Raw genomic sequence first — 13,119 nt, forward strand, 5'->3', positions numbered from 1 at the left:
TTCTTCATCTCCATCTTATTTACCAACTTCTCAACTTCCGGATCCAAAGAATAAAGCTTTAATTGCTCGGCTAGCTTCCCACAATCGAATCCTTTGCTTAAGATCATCTCCAACATATCACCGTCAGATAACTCAAACAATTCTTGAGTAATTGGCTCAACAACATCAACAAAGTACAAAGACGAAACATCACTAGGATATCTCATGGCATCATAAATATTAAAACTTATTGTTTCACCATCAAACTCCATTGTCAAACTTCCCGCATACACATCGATCTTCGTCCTAGCCATGAATTTATGGGTTGTAAATCAAGTCACATGTACGCTGAGATCTGGGCATAGAGAAACAAATTGATTAAAAATAAACCAATCCCCGGCAACGGCGCCAAAATTTGGTGGTTGTCGAGGCCTACAAAAATAATAACCCTAAATATTACACACCAAAATAGTGTATAGTGGTAAAGGGGTCGAATCCACGAAGATTGGTTCAATTTATAACTCTATGAAAAATCTCTTTGTAAAAATACTTGTAAAATGACAATAAATTAAAAATGGGGGGTTTGGTCTTTTGAAATACTTGGAATAAACTAGAATTAAACTAAGATTTAAATAAACAATTTCAACAAAAATAAGAGTTTGATGTAAAATCAATAAGAGAAGGATGGTTGACTTAAGGTTCCTCACTTTGACTTTTGATGAACATATCATTAGAATCCAATGGTGCAATATTTGATTTAAATCCTTAATTTGGCTATAGTAATCCAATGAGCTTGAGATTACCTAGACTTTTCTTAGTTGTTGAAATGGTTAGAGAAGCTCATAACAATTTCCTTAGTCAAAGTCACTAATTCCATTAAGCTTGTAATTAGTGAAAGTAAACTAGCATTAAGACCCAAAAAGTCACCAAATCCAAGAGAAGTCAAAAGCTTCCACTACCATGTTGGAGAAAATGTTTTTATAATTGTGTGAAGTAAAACTAACACAAGAATCACTTGTTGCTTGCTAATTTGAAGATCCTTTACTTAATCAAGAAATTAGCCAACTAATCACCACAAACACATTTAAACTCATGAATAAAAACATACAAGCAATGATAAGATGTTAAAACACAAAACATTTTCATAAAGATTCAAACACAAATTCATGGATTCTTCAATATTCAACAAAAGTTCAAAGGATTCAACAAAAGTCAACCAAGATTTGTTTAGCCAAGCATGGCTAAACTCAAGAAAACAAAGTTAGTTAATATTGTACCAAACATCTGACAAGAATCAAGAGAAGAAAAGATGAAGTTCCTCAAGGTTTTTGGCCTTCAAATTGCTCCCAAACTCCAGAGAGAATGCCTCCAAATCGGGTGTAAAAGATTAGGCTGAAGAGGCACACCAACCTTCCCAATATAGAGCTCTAGACAAAATCCCGAATTTGCCCTTGTCAGGAATCCACGCGGGCCGCGGGGAATCTTACGCGGACCGCGTGACTATGACGGAGTTTTTGGGCTCCTTCAAGATTTGGGCCCCCACAGCTATTCCATTGGCCCAGTTCGAGTCTAATTAACTTCTAGCCCATTTCCCTTCAATATTTCTTCAATTTGAGGCCAATTTGCCTCTCCACATCACTCAAAGCTTCCGCAAACTCCCCAATCATCGATCTTGCACACTCAAGAATTCTCCCGTGCCTTTCAAATTTAAAGTTCAACACTTCCAAGCCTTCAAGCAATTGACAAGTCCACTCCATGAATCATCGCCATAGCCATCAAGCATGAAATCCCCATTGCCCTTCAAGTCCAATTGCCTCCCAAAAATCCCGCTCCGCTAGTCTCCAAAAAATCTGCAATAATGCTCAAGAAACTAGAAAGTACCCGAAATGGACATAAAAATAACAAAAAGGAAAATATGCATGGAAATCAACTAAAATGCGAATGAAACGGCGCCGATAGCATAATTGCTTGCATCACACATGATCTCGAAAGGGAGATCCCAATTTGGTGCTTGTATGATGGGGGCGGATGTAAGCAATTCCTTGAGCTTGTCGAAAGCTTCTTTGCACGCCTCATTGAACTCGAAATCGGCCTCCTTTTGCAAGAGTTGGCACATTGGTCTTGTTATCTTTGAAAAGTCCTTGATGAATCGTCGGTAGAAACCTGCATGGCCCAAAAAATAACGAACTTCCCGAACACAATATCGGGTAAGGTAAGCTTTGAATAACATCGATCCTGGCCTTATCTACCTCAATTCCTTTTTCAGACACAATGTGACCCAAAATGAGACCTTGACTCACCATGAAATGACATTTCTAAAAGTTTAAAACCAAATTTGTTTCAATGCATCTTTTCAAAATTTTGGTGAGATTGGTCAAACACTCTTGAAAGGAGTTCCCGTATACCGTAAAATCATCCATAAAAACCTCAATTATGTTTTCGACATATTCGGAAAAGATACTAACCATGCAACGTTGGAAAGTGGCCGGGGCGTTACACAATCCAAATGGTATTCTACGGTATGCGAAAGTGCTAAATGGACATGTAAAAGTTGTCTTTTCTTGGTCTTCCGGCGCCACCGGGATTTGGTGAAAACCGGAATACCCGTCAAGACAACAATAGTGAGATTTTCCGGCCAACCTTTCTAACATTTGGTCAATGAAAGGCAATGGAAAATGATCTTTTCGTGTGCTTGCATTGAGTTTGCGGTAGTCAATACATACTCTCCACCCGTTTTGTACACGGGTGGGGACCATCATACCTTTGTTGTTCTCGACCACCGTGATTCCCGTCTTTTTAGGCACAACTTGGACCGGGCTCACCCATTTTCTATCCAAAATTGTATAAATCATTCCCGCATCTAGGAGCTTCAAAATCTCTTTCTTGACCACTTCCCTCATTGGCGGATTCAACCGTCTTTGCGCGTCTCTACTTGGTTTGCATTCATCCTCCATTAAGATCTTGTCCATACAAGTGGAGGGACTCAACCCTTTGATATCCGCAATCGTCCAACCCATGGCTTCTTTATGCTCCTTCAACACCTTGAGGAGTTTCTCTTCTTCAAATTCGGTTAAGTGAGTTGAAATGACAACCGGGAGGGTTTCATTCTTTCCCAAGTAGGCATACTTCAAGTGTTGAGGTAGGACCTTCAATTCCAATTCGGGTGGTTGAACAAGGGATGGAGGCAATTTTGTATGAGTTGGGGGCAATTCAATTTGTTTGACATCTAATCTTGTGGATTTCTTCATCTCCATCTTATTTACCAACTTCTCAACTTCCGGATCCAAAGAATAAAGCTTTAACTGCTCGGCAAGCTGCCCACAATCGAATCCTTTGCTTAAGATCATCTCCAACATATCACCGTTAGATAACTCAAACAATTCTTGAGTAATTGGCTCAACAACATCAACAAAGTACAAAGACGAAACATCACTAGGATATCTCATGGCATCATAAATATTAAAACTTATTGTTTCACCATCAAACTCCATTGTCAAACTTCCCGCATACACATCGATCTTCGTCCTAGCCGTCTTCAAAAACGGTCTCCCAAGCAAGATTAGAGCCGATTTGGAGGACACTTGCTCATCTAGATCAATCACATAGAAATCCGCCGGGAAGATCAATTGGTTCACTTGTACTAGGACATCTTCCAAAACACCTCTAGGAAAGGCACTTGATTTATCCGCAAGAGAGATTATGACACCGGTTTCACTTAAGGGTCCGACATTGAATGATGCATACACCGAATAGGGAATGACATTGATAGAGGCACCAAGATCAAGCATAGCACTACTAAAAGTGACATCTCTAATCTTGCAAGGAACCGTGAACATTCCGGGATCTTTGCATTTGGGTGGAAGTTTCCTTTGTAAAACCGTGGATGCGTTTTCATTCATCAAAATTTTCTCATTTCCCTTCAACTTCCTCTTGTTGGTACAAAGTTCTTTCAAAAACTTTGCATATCTCGGGATTTGCTTGATTGCATCAAGTAGAGGGATGTTTACTTCCACCTTTCGAAAGGTGTCCAAAATCTCTTTCTCTTCCATGTTCTTTTTCGAAGTCGCAAGTCGGGAGGGGAATGGCGGTTGAGTGGCTATGGGTGTTACTAGAGGGGTAGTCTTCTTTGGAACTCCGACTTGTGCATCGTTCTTGACTATAGGTTCTTCAACGGGAATAACTTCTATTTCTTCCTCTTCATCTCTTGGCTTCTTCTTTGAACTACTCTCTCCGGCTTGTTTGCCACTTCTCAAGGTCACCACATTGACATTTGGGTTCTTTTCGGTTTGAGAAGGCAATTTCCCACGGGACTCCAACTTGCTTATGGATGTAACTATAGCTCCCATTTGTGCTTCAAGGTTGGAGATACTAGTTCTTGTCTCTTTTTGGAATTGTTGGGTACTAGTGGCTAAGGATTTGACAATGTCTTCAAGAGACATTCCGGAACTACTTGGTTGGGATTGAGGAGGTTGTTGGTGATGTGGAGGGTGTGGTTTGGATTGATAGTGTGGTTGTGGATGTTGATAGTGAGGTTGTGGTGGTGGATAGGAAGGTCTAACCAATGCATTTTGAGGCAATGGTCTTGGGTTGTAGTTCATGTTGGGATTTGGCTTCCAACTTTAATTGTAAGCATTTTGGTAACCGGATGGCTTGTTGTGGTAATTTTGAAACTCTCCTGTGGCATTTACATGTTCCGCATCTTCTTGAAGAATGGGACACATATCCGTAGGATGTCCCATTGTTGCACATATCCCACAAACCATCACTTGTGGAGTTTGTCCCATGGCTAGCTTTTGGACAACGGAGGTTAGATCTTTGATTTGAGACTCAAGATTTGATGTTCCCACTTCGTTGACTTTGTGTTATGTATCTCTTTTCATGTCTTGGCGCGGGCCAAAATGTTGACAATTCGCGGCTATGGTGTTGAAAAGTTGTCTTGTTTGTTGTGGAGTTTTACTAAAGACATCACCACCACTTGAGGCATCAACTAGTCTTCTCTCCATTGGCAAAAATCCCTCATAGAAGTGTTGAATGAGGAGTTGTTCCGGAATTTGGTGTTGTGGGCAACTATAGCACAAGTTGTTGAACCTCTCCCAATAATCATGAAAAGTCTCATTTTGACCTTGGCGGATTCCACAAATCTCATTTCTAAGACTTGAGACTCTTGAAGCGGGATAGAACTTATCAAGAAAAGCTCTTGCCATGTCGGTCCATGAGTTGATTGACCCCGGGGGAAGATAGAATAACCAATCTTTTGTTCTATCGGCCAATGAAAAGGGGAATGCCCTTAGCTTGATTTGGTCATCGGTTGACCCTTGTGGCTTCATACTAGTGCAAATAATGTGGAACATCTTCAAGTGCTTATGTGGGTCTTCGTTCTCCAATCCATGAAAATTCGGGAGGTGATGGACTAAGCTTGACTTCAATTCCGAACCTCCTTCCAAAACCGGGTAATTGATGCCGGTTGGAGTTTGTGTAACATCGGTTTCCATCATTTGCCTCAAAGTTCTTTCGGGAACTTCTCCTCCGTCCGCCATTGCAATTGGTTCAATAATGGGTGGATTTTGTTGTAGAGGTGGTGTTTCGGGAATTTCTTGGCGAGGGTCGGGACTGGAATCGGGTTCCATATCACTTGATGAAGCGGGTTCAACCTCCGGATCCCCGTGAGGATTAGATGTTTGACCACGTTCAATTCGCTTTTCCTTCGCCAAACGCTTTGCTTCTTTTTCAATTTATGGGTTGTAAATCAAGTCACCTGTACGCTGAGATCTGGGCACAGAGAAACAAATTGATTAAAAATAAACCAATCCCCGGCAACGGCGCCAAAATTTGGTGGTTGTCGAGGCCAACAAAAATAATAACCCTAAATATTACACACCAAAATAGTGTATAGTGGTAAAGGGGTCGAATCCACGGAGATTGGTTCAATTTATAACTCTATGAAAAATCTCTTTGTAAAAATACTTGTAAAATGACAATAAATTAAAAATGGGGGGTTTGGTCTTTTGAAATACTTGGAATAAACTAGAATTAAACTAAGATTTAAATAAACAATTTCAACAAAAATAAGAGTTTGATGTAAAATCAATAAGAGAAGGATGGTTGACTTAAGGTTCCTCACTTTGACTTTTGATGAACATATCATTAGAATCCAATGGTGCAATACTTGATTTAAATCCTTAATTTGGCTATAGTAATCCAATGAGCTTGAGATTACCTAGACTTTTCTTAGTTGTTGAAATGGTTAGAGAAGCTCATAACAATTTCCTTAGTCAAAGTCACTAATTCCATTAAGCTTGTAATTAGTGAAAGTAAACTAGCATTAAGAGCCAAAAGTCACCAAATCCAAGAGGAGTCAAAAGCTTCCACTACCATGTTGGAGAAAATGTTTTTGTAATTGTGTGAAGTAAAACTAACACAAGAATCACTTGTTGCTTGCTAATTTGAAGATCATTTACTTAATCAAGAAATTAGCCAACTAATCACCACAAACACATTTACACTCATGAATAAAAACATACAAGCAATGATAAGATGTTAAAACACAAAAAAATTTCATAAAGATTCAAACACAAATTCATGGATTCTTCAATATTCAACAAAAGTTCAAAGGATTCAACAAAAGTCAACCAAGATTTGTTTAGCCAAGCATGGCTAAACTCAAGAAAACAAAGTTAGTTAAGATTGTACCAAACATTTGACAAGAATCAAGAGAAGAAAAGATGAAGTTCCTCAAGGTTTTTGGCCTTCAAATTGCTCCCAAACTCCAGAGAGAATGCCTCCAAATCGGGTGTAAAAGATTAGGCTGAAGAGGCACACCAACCTTCCCAATATAGAGCTCTAGACAAAATCCTGAATTTGCCCTTGTCAGGAATCCACGCGGGTCGCGGGGAATCTTACGCGGACCGCGTGACTATGACGGAGTTTTTGGGCTCCTTCAAGATTTGGGCCCCCACAGCTATTCCATTGGCCCAGTTCGAGTCTAATTAACTTCTAGCCCATTTCTCTTCAATATTTCTTCAATTTGAGCCCAATTTGCCTCTCCACATCACTCAAAGCTTCCGCAAACTCCCCAATCATCGATCTTGCACACTCAAGAATTCTCCCGTGCCTTTCAAATTTAAAGTTCAACACTTCCAAGCCTTCAAGCAATTGACAAGTCCACTCCATGAATCACCTCCATAGCCATCAAGCATGAAATCCCCATTGCCCTTCAAGTCCAATCGCCTCCCAAAAATCCCGCTCCGCTAGTCTCCAAAAAATCTGCAATAATGCTCAAGAAACTAAAGAGTACCCGAAATGGTCATAAAAATAACAGAAAATATGCATGGAAATCAACTAAAATGCGAATGAAATGTGCTAAAAAAAACTATAAAAAGAAGTAAATAAAATGAACCTATCAATCTCATAGTAGTAGTTTATTATGATGTATGAATATTAGATTAGCTTTACATGTTGTCTGTGTGATACTTGTATGATGGGTTTAGCAGTTGAGTGTGGGCGAGACCCGTATCTCATCATATCCGAGTGTGGGCGAGGCCCGTATCTCGAACTAGCTGAGCATGGGCGAGGCCTGTACCTCAGAGATAGCGGAGTGTGGGCGAGGCTCGTATCTCCTAGATAGTGGAGTGTGGGCGAGGCCCGTATCTCCTAGATAGCGGAATGTGGGTGGGGCCCGTATCTCCCAGTTAGTGGAGTGTGGGCGGGGCCTATATCTCCACGAGTGTGGGTGAGGCCCGTATCTCCTAGTTACATGCTATGTGTAGAGGGTATGTGGTAGATTGGGGAGACTCACTAAGCTTCGTGCTTACGGTTTTCAGTTTTGGTTTCAGGTACTTCCACTGGCACTGGGAAGGGCTCGGGATGATCGCATGGCACACACCACAGTCTTCAGCCTGGGAGTTAGACTCTGATATTTGGATATGAGATTTTGATTTGAGACAGACACTATGATGTTTTATGATACACGATTATGATTTTACTTATGATTTTGGACGGTTGATGGTTTTAATAATGTTTTAAAAACGAATTTTTTAGGTTGTATTTTTGGGATGTTTCAAGTTGGTATCAGAGCCTTGGTTTGAGGGATTCGGGCACGCTTTCGGGGGTGTCTGAACTCAAACTAAGGAAATGGTATAAGGTTTTCAAAAGAAAATCATTTTCGAAAAGAATTTTTGAAAAAGAAACGTAAAAAGAGAAAAGAGTTTTGAAAAAGAGAAATGGGTGTGGTGCATGCAATCAACCGAGCTCAAGTAAGTACTCCCAATTTACCCATACAAGTTTATGTTATGATTATCAGTTTTAGTAGAACAGCATGCTAGATTAGGGCTAAGGATCTAGGAGGATGCCTTATGTTCCTGCTATATGTGTTTCAGCTTTATGAGAACTGCATGCTAGTACAGATTAGTCAGGAGGATAGCCTCAGTATTATATGTTTTATTATGTGCACTCGATGTCCGAATGCTGCTTGCTTTGTGCTTTTAGGAGTCCTAGTTATCTTCCACTAGCTAGTAAACAAATATGTTACGTTACATATTGCAAGGACTAAATAATTCCAGAAGGTTAGGTCTAGCCCTATTTCGCAGCTCTTGTTTGAGTCCAACCGTTGCAGGGTAGGATCTCTCATTCGAAGAATTATCTAATCTGAGTGATATGTAATAGTATTTGCGAGCTAGTTAGGGGAAGAAAGCAGTGACTTCTTACGCAGCTGATGGCGGAGAGTGGGTTGGTGATTACCCTAGGGCAAGCCTAGGAAGAGAGTAGCAAAGATCAGTAGCAGTAGAAGGGACTTGGTGGAGTTAAGGCAGTTCTTGAGGATAGTACGGATAGATGTGGAAGGTAGTATGGGCCCGTACTACTGAAAGCAGAGGATCTGTACTCGAATCGAGGAAGGCTGAGACAAGACCAGAAAACTTGTGGTAGATGTGATCCCTCTAGTTATATCAGTGTTTATGATGATTGTCATTATGTGTTTCAGAATGGTGGTTTTACGCTATAGACCAGCGGTTGGCAGTTCAGGTGCCGGAGAGGGATCAGGTTCAGGCTCGGGAGCCGAGCATTTGGATGAGCAGACCCGAGAGTTCATCTCTTCAGAGGTCACGCGTAGCATACTTGAGCAGACTCTTGTGATCTTTGGATCGGTCAAGGAGGGTATCATAGAGCTTCTAGATGAGAAGTTGGGCGCGTTCCGTACTGAGATAGCGGCCATGATGGGATCGCGCACATTGACATTCAGAGAGTTCCGGGCTTGTGGAGCTCCAGATTACCAGGGGGCCCGAGACCCCATTGTGAGTACCAGATGGTTGGCTGATGTGGCTAACGCTTTCCGCACTAGCAGATGTCCCGAGGGGGACAAGGTCCGACTTGCATCCTGTGTTCTGAAGGGTAGGGCACGTGATTGATGGGAGGAGGTCGGACATGTCATTGGGGATGATGCAGCCCTTGATGCTATGACCTGGACGGATTTTGTGGCCCGGTTCAGGGCCGAGTTCACACCTGTCATTGAGGTGCAGCAGCTTGCTAGGGAGTTCCAGGATCTCCAGCAGACGACGGAGACAGTGGCGGAGATCACCGCCAAGTTCAGGGAGAGGGCTCTTCTCGTTCCTCAGTACACAGCTGATGAGGAAATGAAGAAGGCCCGTTATCATGAGATGTTACGGAGTGATATCCGCCAGTTTGTGAGTCGTTCCAGCTGTAAAAAGTTGGATGACATGATTGCGAGGGCTCATGAGCGGGAGATTGATCTTGAGATGGAGAGAAAGAGGAAACCAGAGGTAGTGTCTGGTTCAGATGGTTCGGGCAAAAGGCCCAAGATAGATTCCCGAGGGAAGGGCCAGCAGGGTCGAGGCCGAGGCTGTTGCGGCAAGTGTGGTAGGTCGCACGATGGGGCGTGCAGGGCAGGGAGTTCGGGCTGCTTCAAATGCGGTCGATCAGGACATATGAGCAGGGATTGTACTGCTACTTCTACCGTTACTACCACGCCACTTTCTGATCTGATTTGCTTTCAGTGCAATCATAGGGGCCATAAGAGGTCCCAGTGTCCGAGCTTAGTAGCAGCAGGGAAGGTGGAGGCACCTGCCCCTGCTACATTGAGGATTACAGACGGCCGTCAAGGTCGGACAGAGGCGACAGTGGCGAAGAGCAGAGCCTTTCAGCTGACGGCAGAGGAGGCGCGAGCGACTCCTGATGTGGTGACGGGTATGTATTTTCCTCTTATCTCTGTTTTTGATATAGTTTGTTTCTCATGATTATGTGTTTGTGTATAGGGTCGTTCTTAGTGAACGACATTTCAGCTACGGTATTGTTTGATTCGGGGGCTACCCGATCATTCGTTTCGCTCGCATTTAGCAAGCGATTTAGCAGAGCTCCGGGGGAGCTGGATTGTCCACTTGATGTTGAGATAGCCGATGACAGAACCGTCAGGGTCGCGAGAGTCCATAAGGGATGTACATTACGACTGTATGACGAGCAGTTCATGGTGGATTTGGTTCCTATTCCCTTACGAGGGAATAAAGTTATAGTAGGTATGGATTGGTTGAGCCCCAACGGGGCAGTGATTGACTGTGAGCGCCAGTTGGTGAGGGTTCGCACTCCTAGTGGGGGAGAGTTAGTGATTCAGGGCGAGAGGCCACAACGCGGACCGATTCTTTGCTCAGCAGCGAGAGCGAAGCGTTATTTCCAACAGGGATGCGCAGGATATGTCGCCTATGTTATGGATACCCGGGAAAAGGGTAAGGCGACAGTTGATGATGTACCAGTAGTGCGAGAGTACCCGGACGTATTCCCAGAGGATCTACCTGGGATACCCCCGGAGAGACAGGTTGAGTTTAGGATTGATCTGGTTCCTGGTGCGGCTCCGATAGCCAAGGCACCGTATCAGTTGGCTCCTCCCGAGATGCAGGAGTTGTCTACGCAGCTGCAGGAGCTGCTAGACAGGGGTTTTATCAGACCGAGCAGTTCGCCATGGGGAGCCCCGATCTTGTTTGTGAAGAAGAAGGATGGGTCGCACCGTATGTGCATAGATTACCGGGAGCTGAACAAGGTAACGGTGAAGAACCGTTACCCACTCCCGAGGATAGACGATTTGTTTGACCAGCTTCAGGGAGCATCTTGGTTCTCCAAGATTGATCTACGGTCAGGATATCACCAGATGCGGGTCAGGGATGAGGATGTGCAGAAGACCGCTTTTAGGACCCGCTATGGTCATTATGAGTTTGTGGTGATGCCGTTCGGGCTCACCAACGCTCCAGCTGCGTTCATGGATCTCATGAACCGCGTATGCAGACCAATGCTGGATCGGTCAGTGATAGTGTTCATCGATGACATCTTGGTTTATTCCAAGACTCAGGAACAGCATGAGGAGCACCTGAGAGAGGTGTTAGAGACGTTGAGGAGGGAGATACTTTACGCGAAGTTCTCCAAGTGCGAGTTCTGGTTGCGCGAGGTGCAGTTCCTTGGACACCTCGTCAACCAGAAGGGTATACTAGTGGATCCGGCCAAGATAGAGGCCGTGATGCAGTGGGAGGTCCCGAGGTCTCCATCTGAGATTCGGAGCTTCCTAGGGCTGGCAGGGTACTACAGGAGATTCATCCAGGATTTCTCCAAGATAGCAGTTCCGCTTACTCGACTGACCAAGAAGTCGGTGGTGTTTCGCTGGGGGCCTGAGCAGTAGGCAGCATTTGAGACCCTCAGACAGAGATTGTGCGAGACGTCGATCCTTACCCTGCCAGAGGGAGTAGAGGATTTTGTAGTCTACTGTGACGCTTCGATCACAGGTATGAGAGCGGTTTTGATGCAGCGAGGCCATGTGATAGCTTACGCCTCTAGACAGTTGAAGCTTCACGAGGCTAACTATCCGACACATGACTTAGAGTTGGGGGCAGTAGTGTTTGCCCTCAAGATTTGGCGACATTACCTCTATGGGGTCCGCTGTACTATTTACACGGATCAAAAGAATTTGAGGTACCTCATGGATCAGCCGAATCTGAACATGAGGCAGCGCCGATGGTTAGATGTGGTAAAGGACTACGACTGTGAGATCCTTTATCATCCGGGCAAGGCCAACGTGGTGGCTGACGCCCTGAGCCGCAAGGCGGTAGCAGCCCCGATCAGGAATATATGTCTGAGGATGACAGTGATTACTCCATTGTTGGAGCAGATTAGAGAGGCACAGGTCGAGGGCCTGAAGGAGGAGAGGCAGAAGTGTGAGAGGATTGTGGGCCGAGTAGCTTCTTTCGATTATGACAGTCGAGGGTTGTTGACCCTTCATGGGAGGGTTTGGGTGCCGTACTGGGGAGGAGTACGGTAGGTGTTGATGGATGAGGCCCACAAGTCTCGGTTCTCCATCCATCCAGGGGCGATGAAGATGTATAGAGATCTTCGACCCGATTATTGGTGGCCCTGCATGAAGCGGAACGTAGCTTGTACGTAGAGAGATGCCTGACCTGCAGGAAGGTCAAGGCGGAGCATCAGAGACCCCACGGCAAGATGCAGCCGTTAGACATTCCCGTGTGGAAATGGGAGGATATCAGCATGGATTTCATCACTAAGCTTCCCAGGACCGCACGTGGAGTTGATTCGATTTGGTTCATAGTGGATCGGCTGACCAAGAGCGCGCATTTCGTACCGATTCAGGAGAGTATATCGGCCGAGAAGCTAGCTGATATTTATGTGCGTGAGGTAGTGGCACGGCATGGAGTGCCTGTCTCGGTGGTGTCAGACCGAGATGTCCGGTTTACTTCGAGATTTTGGAAGCGGTTTCATGACGAGATGGGTACTCGTCTCCATTTCAGCACCGCTTTCCACCCTCAGACGGATGGACAGAGCGAGAGGACGATTCAGACTCTCGAGGACATGCTTCGGGCATGTGTACTAGATTTCGGTGGCAGTTGGGATACGTATCTTCCGTTAGCGGAATTTTCGTATAACAACAACTATCACTCCAGTATAGACCGACCTCCCTTCGAGATGCTCTACGGGAGGAAGTGCAGGACCCTAATCTGTTGGGGTGAGGTTGGTCAGCGAGTCGTGGGGAGTACAGAGGTGGTACTCAAGACCACAGAGTTGATTCAGCAAGTCCGTAGCAGACTGTAGACTGCGCAGAGTCGGCAGAAGAGTTACGCCGACAGTAGGCGTTCGGAT

General features: G+C 44.3%; 1 protein-coding gene across 1 annotated transcript; it reads right to left on the bottom strand.

Annotated features, from left to right (window-relative positions):
- Positions 1 to 1,909: 1,909 nt before the first annotated feature.
- On the bottom strand, positions 1,910 to 4,325 carry LOC145139283 (uncharacterized). The gene is made up of 5 exons (XM_079073163.1): positions 3,458 to 4,325; positions 2,741 to 3,361; positions 2,385 to 2,623; positions 2,229 to 2,294; positions 1,910 to 2,074 (listed from the first exon to the last, which is right to left on the bottom strand). The coding sequence occupies exons 1-5, from the start codon at positions 4,323 to 4,325 to the stop codon at positions 1,910 to 1,912; spliced, it is 1,959 nt and encodes a 652-aa protein (XP_078929289.1).
- Between the last annotated feature and the right edge of the window lie 8,794 nt (positions 4,326 to 13,119).

Source organism: Lactuca virosa, chromosome 9 (genome assembly GCF_052849685.1).
Source record: "Lactuca virosa cultivar CGN04683 chromosome 9, Lactuca_virosa_CGN04683_v6, whole genome shotgun sequence".
NCBI classification, from domain to species: Eukaryota; Viridiplantae; Streptophyta; class Magnoliopsida; order Asterales; family Asteraceae; genus Lactuca; species Lactuca virosa.